This window comes from Balearica regulorum, chromosome 1, assembly GCF_011004875.1.
Source record: "Balearica regulorum gibbericeps isolate bBalReg1 chromosome 1, bBalReg1.pri, whole genome shotgun sequence".
Taxonomy (NCBI): domain Eukaryota; kingdom Metazoa; phylum Chordata; class Aves; order Gruiformes; family Gruidae; genus Balearica; species Balearica regulorum.
The window spans coordinates 22,690,725-22,707,360 of NC_046184.1; the positions used below are offsets into that span (position 1 = coordinate 22,690,725).

A 16,636-nucleotide genomic window follows, 5' to 3' on the forward strand; every position below is an offset into this window, starting at 1 on the left:
CATTATTGTGTAAAAAACAAACCCCCAACATTTATTTGTCACAATACATTTTCAAGTACATGCAGAAGGTATTTACATTTCTCTTTAAGGCAAACAGAAATTGGGTTCTTATTCCTGAGTTGCTTAGCACCAGTAGAAATAGCAAATAAAAACGTAGGAAATGTTGTCTCTCCCTTTGAAGCAGCAGCTGCCTCCCATGCAAAATATTTCTGCTTTCACCTTGCATTTCTTTTAATGAGCTATTTATACTAATAATCTCTATTGCTGTTTGAAGCCATTTCTGCAGATTTCAATCTCTTTGCAGAAACTTCTTGCCAAGACGTGACAAACTTTCCACATTTTGTTATTTTACCTTATATAGACTGTTTGCTGACTAGACAGCACAGCAGTACTTCTGTCTTTGCTGGCACATGCATCAAGGTCTTCGGTTACGGTAAGAGTTCTGTATTCCTCCAGTATCTAGAAAAACTAACATTATCTTCCTCTGGCTTTCTCATATGGGCTAGCTGCTTCTCCAATACTAGACTAAGATTAAGAGAGGCAAAAGTTCACCTCAGCCAGTGGAGAATTTTAGGGCTTGACTTCACTAAAGCCAAAGGTGGGGGGAAATGAAAATGCCCATTGAAGCGTTGGCAGTCATGAAGAAAATGCAAAGCAGTTTTTCAATGAAGAAAAAAAAAAACCTCCCTCGAAGTCTGACTAACATTTGAGCCACCTGCATTATCTCAAAACTTTAGATCTTTGCTAGAATTTAGGATGTTGAAATTCAATTTAAAATATACAGGGAGAATTTTCAAAAAAGTTTTTGACATTTTCCATTTCCCATTGACTGGCTCTATCAGTCTCACTAAATCCAATAGGCACTTTTCTCCCATGACTTCTAAGAGGACCACAGAGCATGATCCTAAGAAAAAACATCTATTCTGTAAAAAATAAAGTTCCCATTTAACGTAAAAGTGTAGTCCAAGCAGAAAGTCGATAGTGCAAAATGGGGTATAACTCTGTGCCTTCCTTGGTGAGCTGTAGTGTAGAAAAATGTTCTGTTTCAAATTAAATTCTCTGGCTTTTTTTATGCCTTCCTGAAACCATAATTTTTAACAACTTGTCAAATACATCAATAATTCAAGGTTTCTGTTACTATTTAGTCTTTCTAGGTGCCCCTCTCAACTAATCAATGCTCATCACAAACAATTTTTAAACAAATGCTAATAATCACAGGTCTTTAACTTAAACATTCATTGAAGGAAATAACAACTGTGCCTTTACTAAACTTCTGGTTTAAATCGGTTATTAAAGCAAAAATACCCCAAGTAATTTCTTCTTTTCCCATTATTACCTGCTAAGAGCAAATGTCTTCCTTCACAACTGTTTCATTTAGCAGCAAAACACAATAGCATATGGCATTGGGAATAATCCACATCCAAACAGTCAATTGTAAAGACACCACCTTTAACAAGGTAAAGCGATTCTCACAAAGAAATTCTTCACCAAAGGGTTGCCAATTTCTTTTTCCTACCTCTGAGAGATTATTACAAACTAAGCACCGAGGACAATACAGGAAGAGGACAGTAAGATGAACTCATGAAGTGTCTAACCAATCTATCCCATCAGGAAGCTGACTCCTGGTAAGGCACCTCTCAACATAAGGTCTGAGGGTTTTTCCACGTAAGATGAGTTCAACAGGCTAAAAAAAAGGAATGGTTGTTATTCTGCACCTGGCAACACCTCTGTACACTGTGAACAAAACAGCTTGCTGCAGGTATTGCCAATGAACAGCTGCAGTGTAGCATTTTTATCCTCATTTCATTTTCTGTAATGTGACCCGCGTGCAGCTTTATTTCTAAAATCAGCATGTCCTCTGAGAAGATGTACTTTCTCAATGATCATTTCAATACTAAGATGCTAGAGAGCTTACAAAATTTTAGAAAGTTTTAAGAATGTCTCCCCAGAAAACCCCGATCCCTAGGCTATTACACAAAGAGTCTGCACCATATTTAGAGGAAAATATTGTACCTCTTGACAGTGATTGTTCATCCAGTGACTGCTCACCTCGTGTGTTTGTGAAATCTTGTCTTGCTATGCTGGTTACTTTGGAAAAAATCTAGGACATCGACACTTCTCTGCTGCTTGCCTCTTGCCCAGATCTGTCAGAACTGGCTGGAACTCAGGTTCTCCTCCACTCACGTACGACAGGGGACATATAGACATTCATTTGGGCTGTGTCTCCATTACCTGCTGCACTAGCTGAGGTAGCAGAAGCTGATTAGCCTCCCTGGGCATCTTACCAAAGGAAATATTCCAGAGGAAGTCACATGAGTACTTCTTGCATTCAAGATAGTTCAGTGGCCTTGGAGAGCAGTCATGGCACATCTCTGACATACTCTGTGTCTCAGCGTGCTTGGGGTGGTAACTTGTACTCTTCTGATCTCTGAGCTGAAGAATTAGTCACACCTGCTCTTTTGAGGATGGCACCAGGTTATCACAGTCTGAATCCTTTCATGCAGAAGGAAGAAGTTGTAGGCAGGAATACGTTTCTGGATGGCTCTGAAATGCTACTCCCAAAGGCACCAACTTCCACATGCAGGGTAAAAGACATTGCTCTTTCTTACAGTGCAGATGAAACAGATTACATCCAGTTTATTTATAAAAGTTTTATACACCTGAAACATCACAAACATTTACAACTTTCCTGCTTTCTTCCAAGTTTTGAAAAGACCAAGTCATGCAATTACACCGCTGTCTCCTTTGACTCTGACGTTTGCGGTGGCTTGAAGTTCAGTATCTCTTTATATGTAATCCCTGGAAAACAAAAGAATAAACAGAGTGTTGCTGGTCTAATCAGAAAAGGAGCTGCATGGACACGAGCAAGGTGCAACACCCAGCACGGTTAGGCTCTGATCTAGGTCAGGAAGAGAGAGACCTCTTCAGGCAAAAAAAGAGAGAAAGAGTACAAAACGTAAGGGAATCAAGGATCAATTTTTTACCATTTCAGATTTGAAGTAGCCCAATATTGAAATGTTATAGGTGCTTTCAAAGGGATGTAAGCATTGACTTTACAGTATAATGGGCAATATCATCAGAAAGAGCTACTGAGCAAATCAGCTTTAAAAGTCCTCCTTAAAAGCCACAAAACAAACCTCTGACATTAGATGAAAACTAGATTCAGACTTAAATCTCTGCTGACATAGATCTTAAAATTAAGGCCAGCAACCATTGCAGTCCTGTAGAGTCAACAGTTGAGAAATCTGTTCACCTGTCCTGTCCACTGGAATGAACATGTTACAGAAATAATTTCTTTCCTGTGTTGCAGAAGATGGGAGAACAGACAGAAGAAGAAGGAGAATGTTGTTAGGAGGCAGAGAAGAAACCTTTTGGGATTGTTCCAGGAGGACTTTATAAGAGGAACACTGGCTTATCAACAGCATTTCTCTATCTTAATGCTATTTACTCCATTCCATCAAAAGCAGAGAAAGTAATTTGTAAAGGGGAATACTCCTATTTCTGGATGGCCTTTCTATCTGGTTATTTTTGAAAACATCACAAAACTAAACTCACGCTTCCACTCATCTAGCGGAAGATCCATGTTATCAAATGTGTCGTCATATTTCTCAGCTTCAATTTCTTCCTCAGGATCGTGAATTGGTTCAAAGTAAGGATGCATCAAAGCCTCAGCTGCTGTGACTCTCTTCTCTGCATCCAGCACCAGCATCTTCTCCAAAAGGTTTACAGCTATTGCACAGAAAACAAACAGTGTATTCAAGTCACACCACTGATTCCAGCTTGTACACAGTAACGTTGCCCTGGAGATATTTTAAACAAATACACATAATTACAAAGCAGAATCATTGGGTGTTCATTCTATAGCCAGTGGGGCCCATCTGCATGACAAAATAGCATTGTGAGCAAGCTGGGACGTGTACAAAGCCTGATGCAACGCAGAGGTGCTCCCTTGCTTCTGTATGCAATACAGCCACATCACCTCAGCTAATGACTTCTCAGCTTCTGGCTGCAGGACCACAGTGCCTGGGGCTTTCCCAGGTGTTGCCATCACTGCCACCGTATTGTGGTTCTAAGGTACATCATAACCTGACAGCAGCAGTATGAACAGGTGGGTGTAGAGCTAATGGTAATTGCTCTGTATGTGACCAAATCCAAGCCCAAGTACACTTTGAAGTCTACTAAGACAAGTCAGCTGTCCATGCTCAGAATCTCAGCGCAAACACATCTGCTATGTGTTTTTGACCTCAGCCAAAACAATCCATGAAAATCTTTTACATTCCTCTCCAGTGGATTTTGGATCAGGTTCACTGTTAGACTGTCAAAATGGGCTAGTGTAAACAGGTATGATGAATGATTTGTTTATTCTCTGTTTTTCTATATGAAAGAATGTTCCTGGGTTGGGTGGAGCAGCTGAAACGAAGAAGAGGCAGCACTGTGGGATGGGATGCTGCAACTCCTGCTTGCCACGTTGTGGATTCTCTCCAACCTTCTCTCCCAGACCATGAGCAATTGTTCTCTACGTAAGGAGCAGCCAGATGGCCACAGAGGTGATAGGCAGAAACGTCCTAAAAACTAAATGGAAATGTGTAGTTTGTTGTAGCTGAGGTGGTCAGTGAGCTAACCATGCAGTCAGGGTAAGAGCTGCTTATTAATCATGTTTATTTCTACTATATTTGAACATATAACTTTAACTTCTTAAATTGAGCAGATTCAATTATCCTAATTTATATCCTAATAAAACTGGCTTTGTGAGTGTTTCAGTCACTGGGGAACGGATAAGGTTTGGGCAGAGCCATCTCAGAGCTCTGGCTGCCTTGGGTCATGTCACAGTTATGCACACTTGGTATGTTCTTCTGGCTATCAAATCCAAACCAGCGCTTCTCAGGAATGCACAGATGTTTCTCAGGATGTATTAATTCCATGACTAAAATGTCAGCTTTCTATTTGCTTGCATTTCTACTGCAGATCAGATTGAGCTTTCAGAATTGTATTTCAAATACAATACAGAGAAAAATTTGTTGCATGTATTTAATCTCCATGGGCTCTTGAGAAAGCTGCTCTAGTAAAACCATTAAGCAGATGCTGGATCGAAGCCTAAAACACAAAATAACTTCTTTTTTGACACTTCTAAGAAACATTTGATTCCTGGCAGGGTCTAAACTTGGCAAAATTTAGCCATTACAACCAAAGTTATGAATTATGGAAAGCAAGAAATAGAAAAGCATGAGAACCATCACATAACCTATCACATGACTGATACTGCTGCTGCCTCCAATGCAAACACAAGAACAAGACAAATCATACAGATCCACACAAACTATCTTACCCAAAGGATTCGCATACTTCAAGATGGATGCAAAATCTTTTTTCTGGACTTTTGGGAGGCTTTTGATATAGTTTTTTGCCTTAAAAGAAACATGGATATTAAATTAGACCTTTGCCACCTTTGTAATGTGACAACATTAACTATCTGCTTAATAGGTAACTTTGTTTTTTAAATCAAGCCTTAAAATTGTGATTAAGAAATTATAATATAAAGCTTTAATTATTAGTGCTGTGTATTTAATAAATTAATTAGAATAAATATGCATGCATCACTTGAAAGAATGTCATAGTGAGTTTGCAGGAACGTAAACCTTATATAATAATTCATTTTTGAACCTTATATAGTAATTCATTAGTATTTAAACTGTATAGTTAGTCTAATGAATAATTTTAGGTTCTTTATAGTAGGGGCATAACGATTCTAGAAGGACATCCACACAAGAACAGGAAAGACAAAGTCAGACAACTACAAACAACTGGGTTTTCTGAATAGGTTCATGCTTTCAGTACATATCCAATAAAAGTAGTAATGCATCAGCTCAACTGTTTATATGGTACACAATGGAAACTTTGAAGTATTTGAATATATAGATTTTTCAAGTGTTCTGATCATTTTCTGCCCCCCCTCTTAATCTCCAGTAGCTATTCTGGGTGTGCAAAGCACTTCAAGGCAGAGATGCACCATCAGGGGTCATTTCAGTAGTCAATACATATTATCTCAGCCAGTCTAAGAACTGAGCATGGCTTAAGTAAAATTAAGACATGTAAAGCCAACTGACAAAGCAGAATACTCACATCTTGACTGTGCAGTTTTTGAACAAAATCTTGAGCTGGTGTACCTGTTATTTTCATTATTTCTGTGAGTTGGTCCAGATCTGAATACCAGAAATAAGGAGCAAAATCTTTCACCACAAGAAAACTAAGCACCCTGCAAAAATTGTGGGTTTCTTTGCTATTGGAGAATAAAGCAAAAAAATCACAATGCAATGACTGAACAGAAGATTTTCAAAAGATGAGATAAAAGTTCTCCATTTTTCTTGCAAAAGGGAAAGACACTGAAAGCACCTGAAATAAAATATCCTATAACTTGGGAACGCATAATTGAATCACCTGCAAATTCCTCTAATATCATCAGGCCTCTTCCGTATTTTTACTCATAATCAGTCCAAAAGTATTGGAGTATCTGAACAATCAACACATGCATTGTATGCATCGCCCTGGTCTATCCAATACTTAGGTGACGTAGATTCAGGAAGAGTCACAGGGAACATCAGGTGTTATGATAAACAGAGCAAAAATCAGAGGAAATCAGTCTGTGTTAGTTCTTCTCCACACTGAGAAACTTCAAGAGGAAAAAAATTAATCCCTCTCCTCCTCATTTCCCACATGCTTAGCTGGATTCCAGATGCTGAGATGTTGGAGACACTGGGGTGAGCCATCAGAACACTCCCTAATCTTCTGTGTCCTAAACCAGCACAGATTAATCAGCAACAATATTAGCTGTTTCAAAGAAGAAACACCGTATTTACAGGAGGCTAATGCTGCAGAGAACAGCTTTATGACTCATTTGCTACTCTGGTAAGAGCAGCAGATGAGAAGCTAGAAGCTAGATCAGAGCTCAGGGCACAGTAGGATTCCACCAACCTCTGCAGAGAAAGTGGGTAATGCTGATGAAATAAATAAATAAATAAAATCCCATACCAAGTTTGCAGGACAACCTATTCATAATACTAAACCAAAAATCTCTTAAGTTAGCTGTTTTCTTATCCACCTACCCACAGCTGAAAGCACAGCTGCATTTCCCTGATGATAGGTAATACTGATTCACATACTCAAAGGCCAGCAAGGACTATTATGCTGGGGTAATCATCTCCTTCATAACACAGGACGTAGAACTTCAGCCAATAGTTCTGAAATCTCCAAAACCCAGTATGACTAAAATATTAGCTTTTCCACTCTTACATTTGCAGTGCAACTTCAAAATTATGACTCATTCATTTTCTTATTTATGTACCAGAATGCTCAAGGTTTGCATTAGTTGAGAAATGCTGTGTGTTAGTCAACAGCTGTTCTTTGGCAGGCCTTTTAGTATTTTCTTCTTAAGAACTAATGTGTAATTAAAATCTGTACAGCTGAAATAATTTGATGTATTCTCCTTTTCCATAGTCCTGTCATTTTTTTGGTGAATGCAATCTCCCTTTTTTATATTTTTCCTGACAAAACGAGAATAATATGATCCATGCAATGAAGTCCTTACATGTAAGTACTTTAATACAAATATAGCTAAAATTAAACAATTGTGATTCTGTAAACAAGTATTTGCAGATAAGCAATTTATTGACTGGAACTCCACAAGGGGAAAAGCAGTGCAAAATGATTAGGCTGAGCTGTCAAACAGAAAAAAAAAAGTAAAAAAATTCTTACTGTAGTCTATATCAACAGTGTCGTCTATTAACCATCACAACTACTACTGCCAATGAAGTATCACTTGAGGCTGAATTATGGCTTAATTGTAACTATTTTCTTAATTTCTCAGAAATGAAATGATAGGACTAGATGTTTTCTGTAAATCTAAAACATTTTACTAGATGTTACTTGCATAACATTTTTTAGTAAAAGTCTCAAAAAGCATGAAATGGACATGCATGTGTGCCTAAGTCCGTATACTACAGCAGAATCTTCTGTGCGTGTTCTGGAATTGTGGAGTCTATTATTAAAAAAAGTAAAATCAAAATATGCCTTTTCTATCATCACAGAACCTTTTACCTGATCATTTGAGATGTGATTCAAAGATCACCTCTCTTTACTGAAAAAGTTCAGTAATACAGGTTTTAAATGGCAGATGTGCAAAAGTGGTACAGGTATCAAATAATCAATTAATGAGAAAGGTGCAAGCCATTTGACTATTCATTTCAATTTATGCTCATCAGTTTTTGAACAGACCTACGGCATCACCTAAGAACATCGCATCGTTTTCTTACATTAGTGTCATAAATTCACTGAAGGATACGATCATTTCCTTTGAACAGAGGCCTCCCTGTTATCATCTCAGCCATTATACAGCCCACAGACCAGATGTCAACTGAAAAAAAGATGAATAGTCACATTAAATTGCTGAATATTTGTCCACTGAAATATATACAAAGTTTAATTTAAAACATATTTTAAAGAAGTGTAAAATTTACTTTTATAGCCTGTTAGAAAATAAATGAGTGCCTTGCCAAGCATGATGAACAGTATAGGTAAAACTACCTTTTCTAATTAGCAAACTGCAGATAATCTAGTAATACAGACAATCAGTTTCTCAGTAACAGGCAGATGCATGTGGGAAGTAAATTTTCAATGCTTTCAAAAACTTCATAGTTATCCCAGAGTTACTTGAATTCCATCCTTCTGCCACTTTCCCCTGTCTGTTCACGTTACAATCAGCACATCTTTGCAGGAAGATGATGGTCAGTGCAGAACACAAGAACACAGACCAGACTCTCACATCTGTATACATTTATATCACTTTTTTTCCAACCACCGTGGCACTTTCTGTTACTCTCAGAAAATATACAAAAAAGCCCCCAAACTCACAACCACCAAACGACTACCTGCAATTTATCTACAACGAAGTTTTGCATAATTATATTGTCATTTCCACCTCCAATTTTTCATTCACTTCAGAAACAAAGACTTGCTTATACATTGCCTGATTCAGTGAATGCTTTAGCTCTGTTAAGACTTTTCTGGAGAGATGCTGACCTGTTTGTGTGTAATGCATCCAGTTAAGTATGACCTCTGGGGCTCTGTACCACCTTGTAACCACGTAACCAGTCATCTCACTGTCTGTATGCCTCGCCAATCCAAAATCCAGAATCTGTAGTGGAAGCACAAAGAACATCCTGATCAGACAGCTAGTTATCTATTTCATACAGACTTTACAAATGTGGAAAATAAAAGAATTGGAGCAATCTGCAGAGACTGGTTTATTTTTGCATCTTTTTCTCACTGAAGTGTCTTGTTCTCATTTTAAAAATCAAGACAGAAGTAGCAAGGAGTTTTATAATTTTTTTTTCCAAGTTAGATACTCCTATAGCAACACTAAAAGCTGCAAAAGCAGTAAAGAAAATGATAAATTCTTCAATTATTAATTAAAAAGACACTGGTCACATTCAATGCAAAAAATTCCCTGGCCATGGAATCACTATCATATCATGTTAGGGCTAAAACACCCATCTTAGAGGGTATTCATTGCTCTCATATCCCAGGTGGGACAATTATTCAAGAGTGTGTTCCAATAATATTCTGAAAGAAGGAGGTATCATTACTTCTATTTTATGAGTAACTCATACAAAGGAAGGCTTCCTCTAAGTCATATTGAAAATCTGCAACGAGAGGAGAGAATTACCCTTATTTAGTCTCACTGAGTTTTCTCCAACCTACTGCATCAACCACAGAAAAACCCTCTGTAAGGAATGCAAGTTCAGTGCAATATTTTTAAAGGATTATGCACAATTCAGTTTATTTCTAAGACTCTCAGATATTTATCTCTAGATACAGCAATATGTACAGCAGCAAGATTAAAAATGAACATTACGGCCTTTTGTCAACTTCTACAAAATTTGCCTCATAAGGGATACCTGCATGGAGCATCAAAAGATGGTGCCAAAAGGTGCCGCCAACAGCAAGAAAATTCCATTCCTGGAATGACAGTCAGTTTGTCTGAATCAGGAGGATCATGCTTCTAACAAGAAGCAGGGGGCTTGGGTAAGTTAAGTATATTCAAGAGAAATCATCATCATCCACAGATACGTGACTATGTAGCTTTGCATGAACAGTCACTAGTTTCCATGGGTATCAGGCCTCAGATATATATTGACAGGGCAGAAGTTTTTACTAGGAGCACCTGTGCATTACTATAGCAAGAGTGATGGTTTTGTAATGCTCTCTATAATTAAACATTTTAAAATGTTTCAGGATAGTATCATCATTCCCTGGCAAACATTTTAAAGTATTTCAGGATAGTTTCATCATTCGCTGGCCCTAACAGAAAGGAAAATTATATTTTCATTCATAGATCAAGAGTATAAAATGTTATGGTTTATCTTTATTGCCATACTTGAAACATCATTTCCATGTTTTCTCCATACCTGCTGATTACCTACAACTGCTGATTTAAAAACAAGAATAGGATGCAAAGGGAGAGATTTTTATTCTTACCAACAAAATGCACTTGATTACAGCCAATTCTTTGGCTATTGTCAATTTACTGGACTCAAAATATTCGCAATAGCAAAATACAGCTATTTTATATACAGCTTTCAAATTTATTTTACATATACAGCACCCATTATGTTTTCCCAGCAATACGGTGGCGGGGGGGGGGGGGGCGGGAAGGAAAAAGGAAGTTTAATGTAACAGGTCAAAAGCCACATGCGGCTTCCAAGCTTTTTAGGCCTTTTCCATACTAAGGCTTGTGACACTTGGAGTTGGAAACAACTAAAATATAATTTGGGTTTATATTTTTGTAAAAGCAGAAAATGACAGCAAGAATTTTTGTGCCTTATGTATTAACTTCAGGATTTCTTTTCATTTACATATTCATTAGGCTCAGGAACAAGTGTATCCTGTTAGTACTTAATATTAACATGGTACCACTTCAACAACAATCTTCACATGAAACTATTATTCTCATACTCCAATCTTCAACTTTTCAGCGGGAACTTCCAAAGCAATTTTCAGAGCAAGTTTGAAAATCCTTTTCATAATGAAGGAATTATGAAAGAGAGAGCAAATTCCCCTCAGCTCCTCAAGGATAAGCTCCCCTTCTACTCAGCAAACTTAATTTTCCTAACTTGCTTCAGTAACCGTAACAAAAATAACTTGTGACTTCAAGACTGAAGAAAGGGCAGTGATTTCCCCTCAGGCAGCCTTATTAATTAATTACCAATTCAAGGAACTGTTCCAACTTACCTATAGCCTCTTTGCCACCAGAGTTGATGTAAGGGAAGCTGCTGAGTACACAGACATGGGGGGAAAAGAGTTTGGACTGTCCCTGGCAGCATGGTCCTGTGCCCACATTGAATTCACTTTGAAAGTGCGCTCTCTGAGCAGGGCCACATCCTGCCCATTGCACCCAAACGCACGCGGGGGAAGTCAGCTCAACTCCTTCAGTCTAAGAGAGATCCCAGTTAAATCCTTGCCTTGATATTTTTAATGCACACTTCTCAAGATATTATAGTTTGCTTTCTGTTTACAGACCAGTTGCCATTTGACAACCAGTATTTCCTAATTGCAAATTTGCACTTTTCTTCTGCACATGGTATCAGAGCTTATTGTACAACCAGGGAGAGTATTTCTCTTGGAGAGTTAAGAAACAAAACCTAAAACTTATTGCTTCATTTTCTCCTTGTCATTTCACAAAAATGTGTTGTAATATGGAATTATTTGCCTCAGTTTATCTAAAAGCTTAGAAATGTCCAAGGTAACAGAAAAAGAAGTTGTGTTAAATAAGGAGATACAGTGATTGTATCATGGAAGAATGTCTTAGACCTGGGCTGCATCTCAAAATGTAATTGCACAGCTGGGGGGGGTGGGGAAAAGAAACACCTCAACCTGTTTTTTCCAGATTCTCTTTTTCTCCCCATCATCTGGGACCCACTCACCATTTGGCCACCTACAGGCCAGGAGGAGACAATGGCTATTTGTGTTAGGGAAATTCTGAAATGACAGGATGCTTAACATTCAGGTCAGTCCCCAAAGAGAAAAAAATTGTATTACAACAGCCACATGCAAGTATATCGTTTGTACATTATATGCTAAAATACATTTTTGCAGTGTTGCATCAACTTTTATTTCATTTAATTAAGGGTGTGCTTCACAACCTTTGATCTTCTTCTGTATCTCCCAGCTTGCGGAGCTAGACTTTTTACATTTATTGAAAGCTGGAATTCTAACGTAACTGAACTACTCCCATAAAGTCTTATGTCTCTTTTAGGGAGGAAACCTTGGCCGTAAGATCTAAATGTACTTACATATCAGGACACAAAGGCCCCCATTCAAATTTACTATTGTTTTGTGAGGATGTATAGGCCAATTGTGATTCAAGCACAGGATAGAAGACATGGCTTGATTTTGTAATTAATTAAAAAACCCTGACTAGCCTTTCAGATTGCTAGAGCTAAGAGAAGATAGATGATGAAAACAATTCTAAAAATTAATAAAAAATTAAAATACAAGAACAGAATTAATTGGAGACTGGAAGTAGTCTGGGACTACTATCTCTACACTCAAGAGAATAAACTACATTCCTAAAATAAGCAGTGTTGAGTACTACATAACTCTACTTCATAATAAATAATTGGCTTTTTTATAACAAAGTCATTCTACACAGCCAAATAGGTCAGGGTACATTGCAAAATTGTTTCTGAAGTAGAAATATTATCTGCTTTAGCAGGCTTTGGAAGATTTCCAATACATATAAGAAACTGCAATGAGAACTGGTCAGATTCAGTATTTCAGTTCAACAATTTAGAAGGCGGCTTGAGGTGACAAACATACAGGAGAAGAATTACTACTCAGATGGATTCTACTGATAACATTTCCAAGCAAGTGGCAACACCTACACTTTAGGACAGGTAACTTTCCACAATGGGTGCTACAGCCCTGGTCTCCAAGGCTGCATGCCAACTAATCCCAGTTTCCATAGTGGGAAGGGGTGTGGGTTTGCACCAATCTCCTGCCCATCTTTGGAGGGCAGCTCCGATGGGTAGGATGAAGGGAGCCATGGTACACGCCAATACTTGCCCCACTCCAGAGAAGTAGCAACCAGGTAATATAAAAAATGCCATCAAATCAACCTGTCTTGCAGTGTAGTGGCAGAAACAGCTAACAGCTGAACTGTAGGAAGCTGAATTAGGAATTGTCTCCCTTTGATGAATTTTTTTCTCACTACTTCGACTAAGAGCAAAAATGAAGCAGAACTGATATATTCCTGCTATGAAATATACTCTAGCCTACATGCAATTGATATTACTGTTAGTGGTGACAGTGCACAAGGAATCACTTTCAAAGAAATAAGATCTTCTTGTTCGTGATGAGCAGTGTGTGATTCCTCTCATGCCTCTCTGAAGTGATTAGCTGCAACATATCATAAAAACAGCTCTCCATTACAGCTCTTATCCGACTGTAACCATGACATGATTTTTTTCTTGAAAAGTATTTTTAGTTGAGTGACTGCATAAAAACATACCCCTATTCATTGCAACGTACACATCACACAGGAAAAAGGTGACTATTACTGTCATGCACACGTGCTTGGTGTGGGCGCACCCCTGTGGCATGGGCTGCTCCTTCAACGCCAAACCCACAGAAGCAGTTTCAGGTCTTACACTGCCCTTCACCCAGCTGGAAAGACCCAAGTCAGCAACAGCTCCAACAATGCCACGAATGTAATAACCTGCAGTGCTGACTTCCTCACCAGAAATCCTCCCTGGCATCTTGATGCCAAGCCTCATCTCTCCCCTGTTAGAACTGGGTACCACCTTCCCGGAGTGTCCTGTCTGGACATTTTTCAGCTGGGACATCCCAGGCAATGTTTCCAGCTTGAGGCACAGCCATTTCTTGTGCTTGGCTCCAGAATGATCTCAGAAATTCATCATCGCCTCTGCCATTCGTATGAAATGCACGTTTATGTCAGTCAAGGACATACAAATAGAAGGTGAATAGATTCTCACTCTTTGGGGCTTTATTTCTTAAATATTTAATTATTCTTGTGGTGACTGAAGTCAGACAAATGGGAAAATATTTATAAGGAAAATATTTATAATCTTTTTCAAGGTTGTTACCACTGTCCATCTGATCCTTTTCATTTCCAGCATTCCCCTATTTCTCCATGACTCCTCAAAGCCCGTGGGCTGAAAGCCTGGCCCATGGCTGAAACCAGCCAGCACATCTACAGCTGTTGCACACGTTGTCTTCTGTGGTGTGTTTCTATTACATTTGACTGTTTTTTTCAAATAAACATATCCTACCTTCAATTCACAGTCTTCATTTACTGCCAAGTTTCCAGGCTTTAGATCCTGTAATCAGATTTGAAATGGATGTTACTTACTTATTTTACAGCAAGCACAATAAAGCACTCTTTCTTTTCTTTCTTTCTGGTTTAATGGTTTTCATACAACTACTTAGAACAGCAACAGGTAAAAAAAGGTCATAAATCTAAATTAGAAAATTAAATATAACAAATAACAGAAACAAAGACACAAACCTGAATATGTTTGGTTTTTTACTAGTATGTTTTCCCCCAAGACAAATCAAATTTTTTTCTCCTAGAAGTCAGGAAAATACTTGCCAGTGAAGGAATTCGCTCATCTTACTATGAGTGGGGTTTGGACATAAATTTATTGCATTTAATACTAACACCACGAAGTTAAGGATTCACATAGATATTTCTGGACTATACATAGTGCATATTAAAATATACTTTAAAAAGGTTCCATATCCTGATAGACTTAACTTAGAAGGAGTACTGAAGGAATCAAACAAGATTTTACATAAAAGCCTATGCTCTCTTCTGTGGGAAAATCAATTTCCTAACAAAGTCAATTGAATGGAGACTGTAATATGAAAAAAAAAAAAATCCCTTAAGCCTCTTTAGCTAGTGTAGAGACTTCTAATGATCTTCTAAGTTTAGCAGCAAAGAGAAGAGTACTGGCAATGACTAAGATTTTGTAACGTCAGTAACTCTTAGACATTCACAGCTATAAAGAGAAAGAAAAAGTCAGAAATAAATGTTCCTTCAGCTTTTTCAAACCTTTGTTTGACACACTTTGGCACAAGACGTTTAGAAGAATCTTCTCTCTGAACTTTTTGAACTGTTTTATATGGAGATGTTTTAAGATCAGAGTGGCCTTGGAGAGAAACAATTTGGTGCAAAGAACTGTAATGAAACCAAGTAGCTCAAGAGCCATCAAGAGGGAGCTTAGAAAAAGTCTAAGCAAGTGTAAATTTAGACTGTGATCACAGCAGTTGAGAAATAAAAATATCAATTTATTCTATTATTTTGGCAGTTTGCGTAGTTTCCATGTCTAGCTTAAAGCTACTATACAACGTGCGCTTTCTGTGACACCCCTGATATTTTATTACAAACAGCCAGTTTCTACTGTTCTGATGCAGTTTTGGGGGAAGTTATGCTGCTTGGTACTGCAAGGGCATCATTCAGAACTCCTTCACAGTGCAAAAGCGATTTTAAGTGGACTTTAGACACAGCAGGGATTCAAAAAGAATCAGATGCTTAATTTCAGAAAAAAAAATCAAGGTTTTCAAGGCTTTAAAATTTTGGACTATTTTTTCCACTATGTTTTCATTCCCCCATGCCCTAAATTTGAACATTAACATGATGTTTAAACAACATTTAAACATTGCTTTTAAAAGTTTAATCTTAATTTTTTAAAAAACTCTTATCCATCTCAATTTTGACACTATTTGCTCTCATGGGGAATTACAACTCAACTTCACGAAGTAATTTAAGAAATCCAAATCCAAGCTGTATTCAGTGCAACTTGAGTGCCCAACTTCCATTGATGTAGCCATACCACCTTTTCCTTCTACTCATGAAGAAACCGAAGGTATCAAACCGAGACATTATAAAGGCATATTTATGAGCATGCTTATACACAAACACAACTCCCATTATCAGAATATAAACATCTTCTACATAGTTTCCACTTACCCTGTGAATTATGCCCGATGAGTGAATATACTGTAACAAGAGAAAGTATTTTTTAGTTAATGAGGTCCTGACTTTAAGAAGTTGCCTGGGGCATGGGAGAAAGTACTTTTTCATGGTGCTAAAGTAATCTGAAATTAGAAAATGTTTATTTATTGCACAGAAGATCTTTTTAGCTACATTTTTAACGTCCAGATAATTAAACTAGCATTTTGCCCTTCCCCTCCCCCAATAATGAGAAACCTGTAAATCAATTTGAGTACTGCAACAGATCATACATTTTTTCCTGATTCTTCCCATACACAAAATCCCATTTCCAGTTAACTTTTGGCATTGCTAGATATATATACATGTATCAGAATAAATCCTGCTATTTTATATATCAGAAATCCTCTCTTGCAATGGACGTCTCTGGTGTGCTATCATAGCTATCATACACTCCAGCAGCACTGAGTTTTAAGAGATAATTTCAGACCAGGATGAAGGCCAGTCCAGATCTTAGCTGAGAAGTCTTGCTACATGCTTCAATACCTCCTCAATGAAACATGGAGAGGTCATGTTACAAGACATTCTCCTTTACCTGAACATTGGCATCAC

The 16,636-nt window shown here is 37.8% G+C and overlaps 1 protein-coding gene across 2 annotated transcripts in view; it reads right to left on the reverse strand.

Moving 5' to 3' along the window:
* Window positions 1-5: 5 nt before the first annotated feature.
* The window catches only part of MAPK12 (mitogen-activated protein kinase 12), a 41,634-nt gene continuing 25,003 nt past the window's right edge, over window positions 6-16,636 (reverse strand). Inside the window, exons 5-12 of one of the 2 annotated variants that reach the window (XM_075742853.1) lie at window positions 16,043-16,072; window positions 14,343-14,390; window positions 9,073-9,187; window positions 8,336-8,407; window positions 6,121-6,200; window positions 5,327-5,405; window positions 3,556-3,729; window positions 6-2,799 (exon numbers count right to left, since the gene is read on the reverse strand). In XM_075742853.1, the coding sequence (XP_075598968.1) occupies window positions 2,729-2,799; window positions 3,556-3,729; window positions 5,327-5,405; window positions 6,121-6,200; window positions 8,336-8,407; window positions 9,073-9,187; window positions 14,343-14,390; window positions 16,043-16,072 (669 nt within the window). In that variant the 3' untranslated portion in view covers window positions 6-2,728. The remainder of the gene's footprint in view (window positions 2,800-3,555; window positions 3,730-5,326; window positions 5,406-6,120; window positions 6,201-8,335; window positions 8,408-9,072; window positions 9,188-14,342; window positions 14,391-16,042; window positions 16,073-16,636) is intronic. The other variant, XM_075742858.1, reaches the window with a different exon arrangement.